The sequence below is a fragment of the Solanum lycopersicum genome, chromosome 3, assembly GCF_036512215.1.
Source record: "Solanum lycopersicum chromosome 3, SLM_r2.1".
In the NCBI taxonomy this organism is placed as follows: domain Eukaryota; kingdom Viridiplantae; phylum Streptophyta; class Magnoliopsida; order Solanales; family Solanaceae; genus Solanum; species Solanum lycopersicum.
In genome coordinates, this window is record NC_090802.1 from 21,592,509 (window position 1) to 21,610,773 (window position 18,265).

The 18,265-nt window shown below is 35.2% G+C and overlaps 1 protein-coding gene across 1 annotated transcript; it reads left to right on the top strand.

Moving 5' to 3' along the window:
- The first annotated feature begins 3,293 nt into the window (after positions 1-3,293).
- On the top strand, positions 3,294-4,773 carry LOC138347466 (uncharacterized). Its single transcript, XM_069295760.1, has 2 exons — positions 3,294-3,742; positions 4,365-4,773. Exons 1-2 carry the CDS (start codon positions 3,294-3,296, stop codon positions 4,771-4,773), a joined length of 858 nt encoding a protein of 285 aa, XP_069151861.1.
- Positions 4,774-18,265: the final 13,492 nt, after the last annotated feature.

An 18,265-nucleotide genomic window follows, 5' to 3' on the forward strand; every position in this document is an offset into this window, starting at 1 on the left:
AATTTTATTTTGTGAGATGGAGATGTTTATATGTGTATCAACCTATTTACTCAGATCGAGCAGTAGAATTACTTTTGATAAAAACAGACTGGGTCGACGGACCTCGCGATGGACCGTCATGGTCACGACGGACCGTGATGGACTCCGTCGTCCCATACAGGTGAATTTTTTTTACTGCTGCTCTCCTAATTTCCCTCGACAACAAGCAGGATGAACCGTCATAGGCAAGACGGTCCGTCGAGGGTCTTCGTTCCAAAATACTTCAACTCTGGAATCGGGGTACTGAGATCGACTCTCTGAACTTCACGACGGACCTGCAGCACGGACCGTCGTAGATACGATGGACCATCATAAGCTGAGTAACCCTGACTTGCTCAGACTTCCGCTAAAATTTTTAAATGGGTGTTTTGGACTATTCATTATTATTATTATGAAATTAGTGGGGTACTTTTTATAATTCAGTTAGTTGGGGGTTAAATGAGATAATTTTAAAATACATAGTGGGTTACTTTATCATAATTGATTATATGATAATTAGGGTAAAAAGAATCCGTAGAAGAAAACTAAAAAGAATAGAAGTGGACAACGAGCGAGAGAGAGGGAACGAAAGAAGAAAGCCAGCGACTTAGACTTCAGATTGAGAAGATTCATAGCCACAGAGGAAGGCAAAGTCATTGGAGGGGTAGCTTGTTTGATTTCGATTCTTCGGTGGAGGTAAGTTATGGTTTATTTCTATGTGATAGATAAACTCTCAATGGCGATCGATATGTATTGAGTGATGTTGTAAAGTCTCCTCTATACTTGATTGTGTGGTTTGTGGTTTGCCTAGTATAAGGATACTGTTGTATTTCTAATCTTAATTCAAAGTTTGTCACGACCCGAAACGAGTCTTGAGTGGCACCCACCTTTAGCCTACTAGGTGAGCGAACCAACAAATCTAAAACCCAACATTTACCATAATATCACTCATGAATAGCACAAATAGCGTGGAAGATCCAAAACTTATTAACTTAATCAATCAAATAAACTTCTAAAGTTTAATACTTATTATCACCAAAATCTTGAAGTCATCACATCAATAACATCTATCCTCAAATTACCAAATCTAAGAGTATTTAAGGAGCTAAAATAAGTAAAAAGATGGTCCATGTCCGAACTTCAAGGACATCAAGACGCGAAGGAGCGTGTCCTCCTGCGACCTCTACCACGACCTCTTGCCACTGCTCCTCCTCGAGTTACAAACCCCCAATAGCTAGAGGTAGAGGTGGTCATGGTAGAGGCCGCCATTCAGGAGGACGTGGTGGCTAAGGAAATGGTGGTCACCAAATAAGTCGAGGTGGCGGGCAAGTTGGAACTCTTGCAGCGCAATCTGGAAGGGACAATGGACAGACAGGTGATAGGGCCCATTGTTATGCTTTCCCCGGGAGGTCTGAAGCAGAGGCATCTGATGCTATTATCACAGGTACTCTTTTGGTATGTGATTGCATGGCTTCTTTATTATTTTATCCTGGATCTACATTTTCATATGTATCTTTCTCATTTGCTGCTGGTCTTGATTTACATTGTGATTTGCTTGACATGCCTATTCGTGTCTCTACTCCTGTGGGTGAGTCTGTGGTAGTTGAGAAGGTGTATAGGTCTTGCCTTGTGTCTTTTTTGGGAAGAAATACTTATGTAGATTTTATTATTCTAGAGATGGTCGATTTTGATGTAATTCTGGGTATGACTTGGCTTTCTCCAAATTTTGCAATCTTAGATTGTAATGCTTAAACTGTGTCATTGGCCAAGCCTGGGACAGATCCGCTAGTGTGGGAGGGTGACTATATTTCAACTCCAATTCATATTATCTCTTTTCTTCGTACTAAGAGAATGGTTAGTAAGGGTTGTTTAGATTTCTTGACACATCTCAAGGATAATACTCCCAAGTACCTTCGATTGAGTCTGTTTCGGTAGTGCGTGAGTTTCTCGATGTGTTTCCTGTAGACCATCCTGGTATTCCACCGGATAGGGATATTGATTTTTGTATTGATCTGGAGCCGGGTACTCGCCCCATTTCCATCCCCCCTATTGAATTGCTCCAGCTGAGTTAAGGGAGTTGAAGGCCCAACTTTCAGGAATTGTTAGGGAAAGGTTTTATTAGACCGAGTGCATCCCCTTGGGGTGCTCCTGTTTTATTTGTGAAGAAGAAAAATGGAAGTTTTCGAATGTGCATAGACTACAGACAACTGAATAAGGTAACTATTAAGAACCAGTATCCCATTCCTCGCATTGATGATTTGTTCGATCAGTTACAAGGTGCTTGTGTCTTCTCTAAAATTGATTTGAGGTCCGGTTATCACCAATTGAAAATACGGGCAGCAGATGTGCCAAAGTCTGCTTTTCGAATCAGGTATGGGCATTATGAATTCTTAGTAATGTCCTTTGGGCTTACGAATGCCCCTGCTGCTTTCATGAGCCTGATGAACGGGATTTTCAAGCCATACCTGGATCTCTTTGTTATTGTATTTATTGATAATATACTGATATACTCAAAGAGCAGGAAATAACATGAGGAACATTTGAGAATCGTATTGAAATTGTTGAGAGAGAAGAGACTTTATGCCAAATTCTCCAACTGTGAGTTTTGGCTAGATTCAGTGTCCTTCTTGGGGAACGTGGTTTCTAAGGATGGAGTGATGGTGGATCCTTTTAAGATTGAAGCAGTGAAGAGTTGGGTAAGACCTACTAATGTTACAGAGGTAAGGAGCTTTGTTGGTTTAGCTAGCTACTACCGTCGATTTGTCAAGGGATTTTCTTCGATTGCTTCGCAACTGACGAATTTGACTAAACAGAATGTTCCATTTGTAGGGTCGGATGAATGTGAAGAATGTTTTCAGAAACTTATGACCTTGCTGACTACTGCACCAATTCTTACCTCGCCAGTGGAAGATAAGAATTTTATTGTTTATTGTGATGCATCCTATTCTAGTTTGGGTGCAGGGCTAATGCAGGAGAGAAATGTAATTGCTTATGCTTCGAGGCAATTAAAAGTGCATGAACGTAACTATACGACCCATGATTTGGAGTTTGATGGAGTTGTATTGGCATTAAAGCAATGGAGACATTACCTATATGGGGTCAAGTGTAATGTTTATACAGATCATCGTAGCTTACAATATGTCTTTACTCAGAAAGATTTGAATTTCATGCAGAGGAGGTGGATGGAACTATTGAAGGACTATGATATTACTATTTTGTATCACCCAGGAAGAGCTAATATTGTGGCAGATGCCTTAAGTTGAAAAGCAGGGAGCATGGGTAGTTTAGCCCACTTACAGGTTTCTAGACGCCCATTGGCTAGAGAGGTTAAGACTTTGGCTAATGACTTTATGAGGGTTGAAGTATTAGAGAAAGGAGGATTTTTGGCCTGTGTGGAGGCAAGATCTTCTTTTCTTGACAAGATTAAGAGAAAGCAGTTTGCTGATGAGAAGCTGAGCCGAATTCGAGATATGGTATTGCGAGGAGAGGCTAAAGTGGCAATAACTGATGAGGAAGGCGTTTTGAGAATTAAGGGAAGGGTGTGTGTGCCCCGTGTTGATGATTTGATTCATACTATTCTTACAGAGGCTCATAGTTCAAGGTACTCTATACATCCTGGTGCAACCAAGATGTATCGTGATCTAAGGCAAAATTATTGGTGGAGTAGAATGAAGTGTGACATTGTTGGATTTGTTGCCCAATGCCTGAATTTTCAGCAGGTAAAGTATGAACATTAGAGGACTGGAGGTACACTTTAGAGAATGACCATTCCTGAATGGAAGTGGAAAAGAATTGCAATAGATTTCGTGGTTGGTCTTCAAAAGACATTGGGTAGGTTTGATTTTATTTGGATAATTGTTGACAGGTTAACTAAGTCTTCTCACTTCATTCCGGTCAAGAGGACTTACATTGTAGAGAAGTTAGCCAAACTCTATATCTCAGAAATTGTTCGATTGCATGGAGTTCCACTTTCCATCATATTAGATAGAGGTACGCAATTTACTTCTAAGTATTGGAGAACATTACATGCTGAATTAGGGACTAGGTTGGATCTTAGTACTACATTTCACCCTCAAACCGATGGTCAGTCTGATCGAACAATTCAGGTGTTGGAGAATATGCTTTGTGCATGTGTGATAGAATTCGGTGGTCATTGGGATAAATTCTTACCCTTAGCAGAGTTTTCAAACAATAATAGCTATCACTCAAGTACTGATATGGCCCCATTTGAGGCACTGTATGGGAGGAGATTTAGGTCTCCTATTGGTTGGTTTGATGCATTTGAGGTGATACCTTGGGGTACCGATCTTTTGAGGGAATCGTTAGATAATGTAAAATTCATTTAGGAGAAGCTTCAAGCAGAAGAGTAGGCAGAAAGAATATGCAAATCGAAAGGTTAGTGACTTGGATTTTTTGGAGGGTGAAAAAGTCTTGCTGAAGGTTTCACCTATGAAAGGTGTGATGCGGTTTGGTAAGCGAGGTAAGATTAGTCCGACGTATATTTGTCCATTTGAAGTTCTGAAGCGTGTGGAGGATGTGGCTTATGAATGGGCATTGCCTCAAGGGTTTTCAGGAGTGCACCCGGTATTTCATGTGTCTATGCTGAAAAAATACCATCGTGATGGAAATTATATTATTCGTTGGGATTCAATTCTTCTATATGAGAATCTGTCTTATAAGGAAGAGCCTATTGCTATTCTAGATAGGGAGGTCCGCAAGTTGATATCAAAGGAGGTTGCATCTATCAAGGTTTAGTGGAAGAATCGGCCAATTGAAGAGTCCACTTGGGAGAATGAGGCTGATATGCAATAAAGCTATCCACACCTTTTCACAGATTCAGGTACTCTTTCTCGCCCTTGCTTTTCTTCTTGTGATCGTTCGAGGACGAATGATGGGTAAATAGGTATTTATTGTAACAACCTGTTTAGTCGGTTCTAGCAGTAGAATTATTTTAGATAAAAACTGACTGGGTCGACAGACCTCGTGACGGACCGTCATGGTCACGACGGACCGTGATGGACTTCGTCGTCTCATACTGGTGAAATTTTTTTACAGCTCCTCTCTTCATTACCCTCGACGACAAGCAGGACGAACCGTCATAGGCACGATGGTCCGTCGAGTGTCTTCGTTCCAAAACATTTCAACTCTGTAATCAGGGTACAGAGATCGACTCTCTGAACTTCACGACGGACTTGCAGCATGGACCGTCGTAGATACAACGATCCGTCACAAGCTGTGTAACCCCGACTTTGTCAGACTTCCGCTAAAATTTTTAAATGGGTGTTTTGGACTATTCATAATTATTATTATGAAATTAGTGGGGTAATTTTTATAATTGAGTTAATTGGGGGTTAAAGGATATAATTTTAAAATACATAGTTGGTTACTTTATCATAATTGATTGTATGATAATTAGGGTAAGAAGAATCTGTAGAAGAAAAATAAAAAGAATAGAAGTGGAGAACGAGCGAGAGAGAGGGAACAAAAGAAGAAAGCCAGCGACTTAGACTTCAGATCGAGAAGATTCATAGGCACTGAGGAAGGCAAAGGCATTGGAGAGGTCGCTTGCTTAATTTCGATTCTTCGGTGGAGGTAGGTTATGGTTTATTTCTATGTGATAGATAAACTCTCAATAGCGATCGATATGTATTTAGTGATATTGTAAAGTCTCCTATATACTTGATTGTGTGGTTTGTGGTTGGCCTAGTATAAGGAGACTATTGGATTTCTATTCTTGAAATGCTCTCTATTAAAATGACGCCTTGAATAATGAAGGCTTAATGAATAAATAACGAGATAATTGGATCGGAGTGTCACGTTCCGACATGGTATTAGGGGATCGGAGTGTGACGTTCCGACACAAAATGTGATATGCTCAAACTTATTTCTCAAATGAGAAGTAAAGCGGTGGCGTAAAGTAAATAACCCAACTAGTGAGGTTGGGATCGTTCCCACGAGGAAAATAGTCTAGACTTAACTTCAACTTGTTATTACTATTGTTCGGTTGATGACTTCCTTAGAAAGTAAAAGCATAAAAAGGGGGGTTTGTATTTCCTAATGAGTAAAAATAACTAGCGAACTTTAAAGAGACACTTAACAACTTTTAATGTTGGGTTTTAATCAATTAATTAAAGTAACTAGGGTTTACGTGTTCCCCACAGGTTCATAACTTGATAATTGTAACTATTACAATTCTTTTCTAGTATATTGCAGGCAAAGTGATAAGTTATGTATTTCTAAATCCTTGGTCCGGCATCTAGAAAATCTCACACCGCACCTTGGTCCGGCTGCGTGTGTTGCTTTCCTATCCCTTGTCTTTACCTCATATTAAGCATCGTATTCGATATTTGACTAAGTTATTACATTGTACCAATAAATACTAGCCTATTAGATAGTATACACTAAATCTATTATTCTTTTCCTATTATCTACCTCCTTGGTCCGGCAAGTAACATAAATGCGAGTTCTAAGGTTGATGATCCGTTAAAAAGACTTCTAAGCGAAAGAATTATTATACAAGACACTATTCTAGAATTGTTATTTTAGCTAGGGTTTATCTCATTATTTTCCTATGGTTCCCACAACCCTAGTTATGGAGTTTAGTTACTCATAGCCATAAACACAATATTCAAATATGTTAAATAAGAATTCATGTACTTACTTCAATGAGAAAGAATAAAGTCCGAAAATTTGCTTTATTAATCACCAAAAATTACTTGTAAGAATCTCCAAAAATCAAACACTCAAACACAAGTCTAATAATATGATGTTTAATATCACAGAGTCTAACCTCAAAAACAGGTTTTTTTGAACTATTTATAAAAAATAAAAACCTAATTAAACAAGGATTCTAATTACTGGAAATCTGCCAAAACGCGACTGGGTCGACGGACCACGCGATGGACCGTCGTGGTCATGACGGACCGTCGTGGACTCCGTCGTCCCATACTTGGTGTAATTTCTTCTACTGCTTTCTTCATTCCCCTCGACGGCAAGTGTGACGGACCGTCATAGGCACAACGGTTCGTCGAGGGTCTCGTTTCAAAATACTTCAACTCTTGGAATCAGGGTACTGGGATCACTTCTCTGATCTTCACAATGAACCTGCAGGACGGACCGTCATAGCCATGACGGACCGTCACAAGCTTTGTAATCCCACAATTGGTCAGACTTCCCCATCTTCCTTCAGCAGCTTCTCTACGCTGCCACCTACGGACCGTCACAAGCACCACGGACCGTCATAAGCTCCGTAGGTGGTCTCTTCTGCATTTTTCGCTCAAAATCTCCGCATTCAGCTTTGGACAAATTTCCTGCAAAACAAAGAGAAACTTATATCAAAATTAGCACAAAAAAGGCTTTCGGACATACTAAACTTAAAGAAAAAAGTATTATATATATATATATATATGTATATATATATATATAATTGAAAGGAGGCAAATAAACATGTAGATAGAAGATGATCAATACGTCACATTTTCAAAAGATCATTCAGGCTTATATAAAAGAGCAAGTAAATTAGAATTTTTTTTGATATCTAATAATGTTATTTTCATTAAAATTTTTGATACCATCGATGGATTTTCAAACTCCAACATAATATTCACTAAAAGTGCTCATCTTATTGACTTTAAACAATGTGGGCAATATCAACAACAACCTTACTAATTTTGAAATAAGCGATAATAAGATTAGTACTTTCACTTACTATTTTATCAAGATTCAAAAAATTGATCAATTACTTATATATAATACCACGTGATGAATATAATAGTTTTCCAATATGAACATCAAATTCACTTGCCTCTTGTATAAGCATGAACATGTTTTGAAATGTGACATATTACCACCTTCATTTACATAAAGTATTGATCAATATTATTAAAGAAAGGATGTTCATAATAATGAAATATCCCGATTATTTGTAAGTATCACAATTTGTTTTTATGAAGAAGCATTAACTTTCTTACCTCATATTGTAATCAAATCAATTCATTTTCAAGAAAAAATATTATATGCAAATTGAAATTTATATGATATTTGCAATGAGATATGAAGTTTAAATTAAATATGCTAAATATTGATCAACTTACCTAATGCTATGCTAGCATTTGACCATATATTTTCAATTATTTTGGGCAAAGTAGTTTTTGTTAATATTTTTCCATGTGTTTGACAACAAACATCTAAAATCTTTTTGCAAGTCATTTGACTTTTAAAAAAAAAATATACATCTCTTGTATTTTTTTAATATATATATATATATATATATATATATATATATTTTGTATTTCTAAATAAAAACACTTACACTGAAAATATCATATACTTATACTTGCAATGAGTCATAGCCATACTGAATATATTAGTAAAGTTTTAAGTAAAGTTATTAATGACTGAAATTAGTCAATAGGATATACCAATTATATTAGTCATTTTTTCACACCTAAAGTATACAAGTTATTTCATTTTTATTTAGTTATAATATTTTATTATGTAATATTCAAAGGTGTGAACTAGTCATTATCAAAGTGCTTGAAAATCAAAAGATATATGATTGTCCCATCTAGTACTTATTAATGGTATAAGGTAACATATAACCGGTAAATTATTTAAAATACACATAAAATTGACTTTATCACCACATTATCAAAATATATAGGTAAAATGCATACATACCCCTCAACATATGCATGAAATCTCAGAGATACATTTATACTACATTGAATGTATGAGTATGCGAGGTGAAATGCTAAAAAATTCATATGGTTGAAAAGATTCTGAAATAAACACTTACCTTGACTCTTCTCAACTAATGAATAAGTTAACTGAAAATAAAATAATGAAACACATGTACTTTATGAGAATCTTATGAAAACAGTAAAAACATCTTAGTTCGTTAATGAAAATGCAATAAAAAACTTCACTTTACTCCTATAATAAATTTTTATATTTTTTGTGAGAGATTCTCTAACTAAAAACCACCACTATGAGCCAAATTAGTGATACATATTTCCCACACTACCAGAACATTCCAATACATTGTTGTCATATATAACTACTTAACTTTGTGCATCCACTAGCTTATGATAAAAAAATCTTAAGGAGTCATCAAATTAGTATGATCCTTTACTACCCATGATGGCTACATTATTTATGCACAATTGAGTTAGTACTAAATCGCATCCCCATATCGGTGTGCAATACTACTTCAAAAATATTCTTAGCTCATGTGTTTGTAAGAATAAAACTCTTTCTTTGGCTTGATATGATAACTTAAAAGTTATCTTAAAAGATCTCTTGGAATAGATGTTCCCTCTCCTTCTCAAATGTGAAAACATTTTAAACTTCTTGGGAATACATATTTCCCATATACTTCTTTGAAGAAATGAACTTCAAAACATTAATCTTTACTTATTTTGGAATTTAAGTCTTAAAACAAAGTAAAAACGTTTGTGAAAGTCTTTGACCTTATGTTCTTCCTCAAAATCAGAAATCTTGTCTTAGGAAAACTTGAGGTAATATGGTACATCTTAAGGATATGATGCGGAAGATGATGAGAATGTTCGATGCCACCAATGAGAATGTCAAGAAGATTAGGAATAACTAGTCTTGTATTGATCAAAAAGTTTATGCCCACGAAGTTCCAATAAGGCATCTTGAGCAAAAGTTTATGCAGTTTTCAACCATAGTTAACTCACTTCAACCTTGCCCTCTTGAAGAAACACTATCCATAATCAAAGTAATGACAAGAATTGTATAGTAGTAACTACTTGCGGTGGTAATCAAACCATTGATTCACCAATGTCGTCTGGGTGGAAAATGAGATTAGTCGATGATGATGTGTTTGAGAAGAGGAAAGAGGCCTAGAATGTGACACACAAAGAGGTGGTGGTAACTTGGAAAGTCTATCCCATACCTAGAACCCCCCTCCCATTCCATATAGGTTGGTAAAGAAGACGAAAGAAGGATACCACCGGTTTGTTACTATGTTGGAATTGCTTTCCATTAATGTTTCGTTGATAGAAGATTTGGAGAAAATTCATGGGTATGTTAAGTTTATTAAAAACAAGGTGACAAAGAAGAGATCTGTAAGTTTCAAAGATCATGATAAGTTACAACATTGTAGTACTAGCTATAACATATTTCTATGACATTGTCGGATCTTAGTGCTAGCATTAATCTCTTGTCATTGTCCATTTATAAGAAGTTAGGACTGGGAAACCCAAAACCAACTATGATGAAGTTTCTTATGGACGATACAACTATAAGAAGGACCATTGGTCGACTCTATAATGTTCAAGTAAAATTGGAGGCATTCATTTTTTTGGCAGGTATTGTTATTCTTTATTGTGAGGTTGACTTTAAGCTTATCAGAATTACTGGGAGACGATTCCTTGCCACAAGGCTTGCTTTATTTTATATGGAAAAAACGTAGATGAAGTTCAAACTTAACAATGAAGAATCAACCTTTAATATTTGTAGATCGTTGAAGCAAAGTGGTGAGCTCCAATCTATATCTGCTATAAGAAATAGAGTAGAAACTGGGTCTTAGGTGCAAATTGAAGAAAGATTAGGTCTTGAGGCATCTGTAAAACTTGTAGTTTGAGACTGATTGCATTGAAAAGGATGATGTGTTAGTTTACGCACTTAATAGGTGCAAATATCAATCGAAGCCAAAAAAATTTGAGTTATATATGTAGAATCATGATTATCATCCCATGAAATTTTTTGTTGAAGAGGCACAAAAATAAAAACTCAAGGATCTACCCCTATATTTGAGTTAGGTATTCTTGGGTAAATTTTAGGCACTACCGATCATTATTGTGGAAGATCTTAACGGGCGACAAGTACATTGTTTGGTATGTGTGTTCAAGAGGTTTAAGAAAGATATTGGGTGGACGATTGTAGATATTATTGGGATCCTTTAAGGTATTTTTCTTGAGAAAATCCAACTCACACCGTATCTCAAGCCTAGTATCGACAACAAGAGAAGATTAAATTCGCCTATGAAAAAGTATTAAAGATGTAGATCATCAAGTGGTTGGATGTTGGAGTTATCTATCCCATTGTATGAAGTAATCGGGTGTGTCTTGTTTTGTGTGTGCCTAAAAAGGGCGTATTACTGTGATTCCTGATGACAGAAAGGAGCTTGTCCTGATGCGGCTAGTGACTCGATAGAGAGTTTGCATGGAATACTAGAAGATAAATGCTTTTAAAGAGAATGATCACATTCCTATGCCTTTCATGGACCATATGTTGAATAGACTTGTGGGAAAGGGTTGGTATTTATTTCTTGATGGTTATTCATGCTACAACCAAAAATCCATCGCACTGGAAGACCATCTTCACTTGCCCATATAGGACCTTCACGTTCAAACGCATGCCATTTGGGTTGTGCAATGCTCCAACAACCTTCTATCATTGTATGATATCTATTTTCTCTTAAATAGTTGAGAACACTATTGATGTGTTCATGGATGATTTTTTATGGTAGGTAACTCGTTTGACTAGTGTTTGGATAATTTGGTCGAGTTACTTAAAATGTGTGAAGACTGTACTTTGGTGCTAAATTAGGAGAAGTATCACTTAATGGTCATAGAATTCATACTGTTGGGGCATCATATTTCTGAAAAAAATACAGAGGTGGATAGAGCTAAAGTTGAGGTAATATAAAAGCTTCTCCCACCTGTCTCAATTAAAGATGTGAGATGTTTTCTTGGGCATGCAGGATCTTATTGGTGGTTCATAAAAGATTTTTCAAATTGAACATCTATTGTGATAACTTCTTGAAAAGGAGAGTGAGTTTTACTTTGATGATGCTTGTCTTATAGAATTTTGAGTGTTGAAGAATAAGCTAGTCTTTACTCCAATAATTATTGCTTCAGATTGGGGGAGGGGGACCATTTAAGGTCATGTGTGATTAATGAAGTTTAGTGCTTTGCGTAGTATTAGACGAAGGTATGAGAAGATACTTTATCGTATTAACTATGCAAGCAAGGATCTAAACGTTACCCAAAAGAATACACCGCGATCGCGCAAGATCTTCTTGTATTGTTGTTTTCATTTGAGAAATTTAAATAATATTTAATTGCTAGTAAGTTCATAGTACATACTAACCATTTGACATTGAGGTATTTGATGTGTAAGAAGGATGCAAAACATCGACTGATTAGATGGGTGTTATTGTTGCAAAATTTTATTTTGTGGTGAAGATAGAAAGGAGACAGAGAATCAAGTTGTCGATCACTTGTTTAGATTGAAGGATGATTCTTTATTCAAGCTTGGTGATAAGGCTGAAATTAATGATGTGTTTCCGGATGAATAGGTATTTGACGCTTCTAATTATCTCATTCGTTTGTTTACAGACATTTCTAATTAATTTGTAAGCGATTTGGTGACCTTGGATTTGTCTTTTAACCAAAGGAAGAAGTTTATGCATGACGTGAAGAAATTATTCATGGATGAGCCTTACTTTTATCGTAGTTCCCTGATGGGATGATTCATCATTGTAGGCCCGAGGCTGATATGCTGAGTATTTTTGCGTTGTGTCATTCAGTGCCAATTGGTGGGCATTATAGTAGTATTTAGGCAGCACATAAGATCTTGCAGTGTGGATATTACTAGCCTACCATTCACCAAGTTTATAATGACTTTTCCTAATCATGTTATTTTTTCCAAAGAGAAGATAAGATTTTGAAGTAGCAACAGCCTCAAAAGAATATAATATTGGTAATTGAGTTGTTAGATATATGGGGCATTTATTTTATCGGGACATTTCTGATTTCGTATGTGATGAAGTATATTCTTGTTGCGGTTGATTATGTATCAAAATGGGTGGAAGCGGTTGCGCTCCAAAATAATGAAGGTAAGAGTGTCAGCGCATTCTTGAAAAAATATTTTCTCCTAATTTGTAATATCATGTGCGATTACTAGTGATAGAGGTTCCCACTTATGCAATAAGTTGTTCAATGTACTACATGAGAGATATGGTATCCTCCAAAACGTAGCAACTCCTTACAATTATTATACTAGTTGAAAAGTTGAGGTTTCCAACAAACAGATCAAGTATATCTTGGCAAAAACTGTGAATGCCAATAGAACTGATTGGACAAGGAAGCTCGATGAGGCATTATGTGCCTATCTAAATGCATACAACACTCCCATAGGTACTTATCCATACAATTTTTTATATGGGAAGTCTTGTCATATTCTAGTAGAGCTAGGACATAAGGCTATATGGGGTAATTAAGAAGCTGAATATTGAATGAGTGTCGCATCAAATCAAAGAGTGAATGACTTTAATATGCTCAATGATTTTTGCCTACAATCCTATGAAAGTGTCGCCTTGTATAAATTGAAGATGAAAAATTTTCATGATAAAAGGATTGAAAAAAGAGATTTGGTTGTTGGGGAACTTGTGCGTCTAGCCTATTCAAAGTCGCGCTTATTTCTAGGAAATCTCTAGTCCATATGGATGGGACCATTCAAACTCAATCAAGTGTTTCAACATGGAGCAATAGAACTCGAAAGTAGTGAAGGAACAAAGTTTAATCAGAATGGGCTGAGGATCAAACATTATTTAGGAAATGCAGAGAGTGTGCAGGAAGTGGTTGTAGGCCTTCTATCTTGATGATGTCTAAGTAATCAAGAGTCTTGTATCGTGCCACGATGTTAAAAGTAACGCTTCTTAGAAGGAATCCAAGGCAAAAAATATAGCCAACGATAGGTTTTAGAAATTTATGTAGCAGTTTTCTTTGCTCATTTCATCCTTTATTGTCAATTATATAGGTGATTAGTATGTGTGTTAGTTATGTCTAGATACAGCATAAGGACCGTAGATTTACCTACGAACCATAATCAGGGCCTCGTAGGTCCTAAGCCTACTTTTCCTGACTCGACTCGAAAACCTCAAAAAAATAAATCCCCCATTTAAATTTCACTCCCACTTCCCTCTTTTTTCACCCCCAACCATTACAAATCTTTCAAAGCCCCTATATTACTCTCCAAATGAACTATCACTCCCTAATATATTATTCTCATTCCTTCATCCACAATCCCAAATTCCCAAATTTTAATTTGTCCCACAATCCGTAATGACTCTGTTGCTGACTATGTTGCAGCTAGGTGATTTTTGTTGTTGAAATTGGAATGATAGTGTAGTAACAAAATCACAACACTCCTAACTGTTTGTAAAGTAATACGGGTAAGGAAATGTTAATGTGGGAAGGGGATACAAGCCTATGTCAGCTGCAGTTGTATCTTTCGTGAGGGGTGGGAACCTGGTGGAGGGAAGGAATTTTTGATATAATTGAATGATATTTAGGATGTAGAGGTGGAATCACGTCTATTGAATCTATTTCTAGGGTGTCAAAGTTGAGATATCTTTACGGTTCAAATCCTAGAGCATCTTGATAAAGTAATCATTTGTCCTATTGTTTACAAGTAGAGTGATCCTGTCTTATTTGATAAATAGAAAGAGGGTACTACTACGGATAATGATTTTAGCTTAATCAATAACAGAGTGATTAATACAAAAATGACATGATTATAGATAAATAAATCTCCATTGACTATACTTGGGTGAAGGAAATTGACATTTTTAGTAAGAGATTGCGTACCAAGATTTGGTTAGTCCTTGGAATTTATTGAGTTTACCTGAGTTTAAGGTGTTGTGTTGATAAAATGTTGGCTTCATAGAGATAGTAAAGGATAAGTGACCGTAATGGTAATAAGTGTTTGTAGTAGATTGTGACAGGATGTAACGATATATTAAGATTTGGCCTAAGAAATATTTTGTAGTAATATGACTTGTGAGTATCTAACGTCACGTTTTTTTAGTATTTGGTGAGTAACATGGTTTTATGGAAAGTTTTCAAAGATGGTAAGACAGTACTCGAATAGAATTTATAAGAACTAAAGTAATAGTGCAGAGAAATAGAGGGATGAAGTGCATCCCTTAAAGAGAGGCGATATAAAGAATAATAAATTTGATTTCAAGGGCAAAATAGGTGTGTTTAGAGGGATATAAAACTGCCCTATGAGAAATGTGATTTCTTTTCATTTGTTGTGAATATAGTAATAATGTCCTAAATCAATTACATATGTTATAAACTATTGCAAAAGACTCGAGAAATAAGTGTACATACATTAGATCGAGTGTGATGACATGTACCTAGTCTTTTTTGAGTTTAGTAAGGAGTAGGGTTGAATTTTAGTGAATATAGATTGGAAGCTCGACAAAGATGTGATCCATGATAAGCGAAGATTGATGCATTCATAAAAATATTCCATACATAAGCTAATGTTAATAGATAACGGGATTGAGTTATACGGTTGAAATTTTAATTTAGATTTTTGTATTGAAAAACTTCATTCGTGGTGATATATTTTGTGAATGTATGATTTTTAAAGGTGAGAAAATAATCAATTGTATCCGCTATTGAGCATTTGGAAGGACTTACACCTGGGATTAGTCGTAAAGCATATTACTATATCTATTAAGTACCTAAGAAAGGTGTTATTTAAAAAGTGTTGGGTTATAATTAGATAACTGGTTAGAGAGTGATGATGGTTTTTTGTATTGTTAGTATGATTCTCTCGCTATGCTATTATATGTTTTCAATCTCATGAGTGGATCCCTAGTGGTGGGTAAGGGGTACCAAATACTCAATGTTCTGTTGGGTGAGTGGGATGATTTAGGAAGACGTGCTTAATTTAGATGACTTATGTAGTATTGTCTTGGTGATGTTAAAGTACTTTAATGGTTCTACTTGTACCACCTTGCTTATGAGAATTTATATAAGAGCTACCTTGCGTATTCAAGGTTGTTTGACAATCTTTTTTTAATCTTGTCGTCGAGGTCATGTATTGATTACGTGTGGTTCAATGTGGGGATAGTTAAATTTGATTCAGCAATTCTTAAGAGGTAATGTTCAATAACTAAATCTATCTTTGAATCTTTTGTAACTTACTTTAATGGAAGTTTATGTTGTGAGTTGGAGATGTTTATATGATTTGTGATTGTTTGGGTATTATGAGTATGTGTTGGTTGGTTTAGTTTCACCTCTATTAATTGCGAGTTTTCATTTTTGGATTTTATCATGGTGATGTGAGAAAAGATTAGTCATGATTATTGTGTCAATATCCTTGATAACATATGGAAAGACATATGTACGATCAACATTAGTGGATGTCAAAATTTATTTTATTGATTAGTTAAGTTTACATACAATAACATTTTCACTCTAATGTTTAGATGAATTCATCAAGGCATTGTAAGGGAGGAGGTGTAGGCATTCAAGTTGTTTGGTTTGAGGTTTGAGATGTGAAATCCTTAGGGGGAAATATGTTTTGGAAGGAATAGCATAAGCGGCAAGTATTTCTAGTAATACAATGATTCAAATACTACTCTACCCATACTTTAGCTAGTCTTCTGCTAGTTCATCACTAAGGGATGAGATTGGCAAATTGTATCTACTTTAACGACCTAATTCCATTGATAGGGAAAAGCAATTGAAGAATAAATTATGTAAGAAAATTTTTCAAAGTAACTTATTCATAAGGAAAGGCAAATAAAGAATGGATTTGTTTCCATGTTCCGGCATGAATATGAGGTTGGCAGCCACGTTCTTCCACACTAACCTGGATCGGACACCACTTTTCGATATGGTAACAATTTTAGTTTGGCTTCAATAAGAGGACCATTGAATTAGGTTCTCTAAGAGGACCATTGAACTGTGTTGTATATCTACTTGTGATGATTACATTTATATCTAATGATGATTGATATTGGAAAATTGTTTATTGCTCTAAATTTATAACAATGAGCATTATTGAGAATATGGGATGCTATATTGAACATGAAAAGATGATTAATATTGTATATATTCAGTACATGCCTGTTTTATGAAGTTGCGGTTACTTGAATGTGTTTCACTTATTAAGATAGTTGCATGATCCTACCAGTACACTGTGAGTGTGTACTCATACTGCATTTTCTCTTATTTTATTGAGAATAGAGCATACTCCAACGGCTATTGAGAAACCTCGTTTAGAATGTCAATGATCGTTTCAAATTCAAGGGTGAGCTAGTTCTTTAAGGCTGCCTTGAGTTCTCTTTTGTGAGTCCACTCTCTTTGGACTCAGAGTACTTTTTTAAGGTATTGTTTAGTTTCGGGGTTTTATCCTTTCTTCTTCTACGTGTCGTTAGTGTACTTTATATACAATGAATTTCAGGTTCTAGGTATTTTTTTGTGCATTTGTTTAGTAAATTAACATGATTTTGTAACTTAATTGCCTAAGTTTTAGTTTAGTTGCTTGGTTTGGGTTGTTTTAATGGTTGTCCCAAAGAATGGTTAGTACAGGTGCCAATAAAAATAACAACCTTAAAATGATTAGTTCTTTATAGGAATGATGAAAAGATATTATTTATCGCACTCATTTATAATAAAAATAATTTTTATCTGAGTTCGATTTTAATGTTTAGTATTAAAATACTATATTGTTAAAAGTAAAGTAAATGAACGGAATTATGAACATAAGCACACAAATCTATATTTATATATAAATACACCTAATTCATTTTGAAAATATTGGCCAATGGTACTTTAAAAACGAGTTGAATTAGGTTCAAAATTGAAAATTCAACAAGATAATTTCTTTTACTTTCTTCTAGTTATTCATTTACAATTATATATAAAAATCAACATGTCTAATCCAAAATGAACATTGAATTTGATAAAGAAAATTAATTTAAATTTAAATTGATTAATGAGAATATTGAAAAATAAAAGTAAAAAAGTGAAAGGATGCTCCCTCAATTCAATGTCAGCTTAAGCTTTGAGCGCTTTCCCTTTTTAAATTTATCTTAAGTTTTCAATCTTCAAGACTAACTTTACTATATTCTACCAATTTTACGCTTTAGGTGAGTATTGAAATTGGTTATTAACATTAATGTTTAGTTATTGTTGACAATAATTCATACGGACAAAAATGGAAAATTATGTTCAATTTATGTCTTAAACTACTCTTCTTAAAGAGTGTGAAACATCTCAAAGCTTAAGTTTATATTTAAAGGAGGGAGTATGAAAAATGTAGTACTTTATCACCGATTTTATAGAAAAACCTTGTTCTTGTAGTACTTTAACATAACGTCGTAACACAAACTAATAAAATTTTATTTGGGAAAACCTCCTTAGTAAAGGAAATAAAAACCATGACCTCCAACGGGTAGGACTTTAAGCAA

Coding starts and splice junctions, on each gene's coding strand:
- LOC138347466 (XM_069295760.1), top strand. CDS start 3,294: ATGGGTAGTTTAGCCCACTTACAGGTTTCTAGACGCCCATTGGCTAGA. Junction 3,743..4,364: donor CTGAATTTTCAGCAGGTAAA/GTATGAACATTA, acceptor AAATTCATTTAG/GAGAAGCTTCAAGCAGAAGA.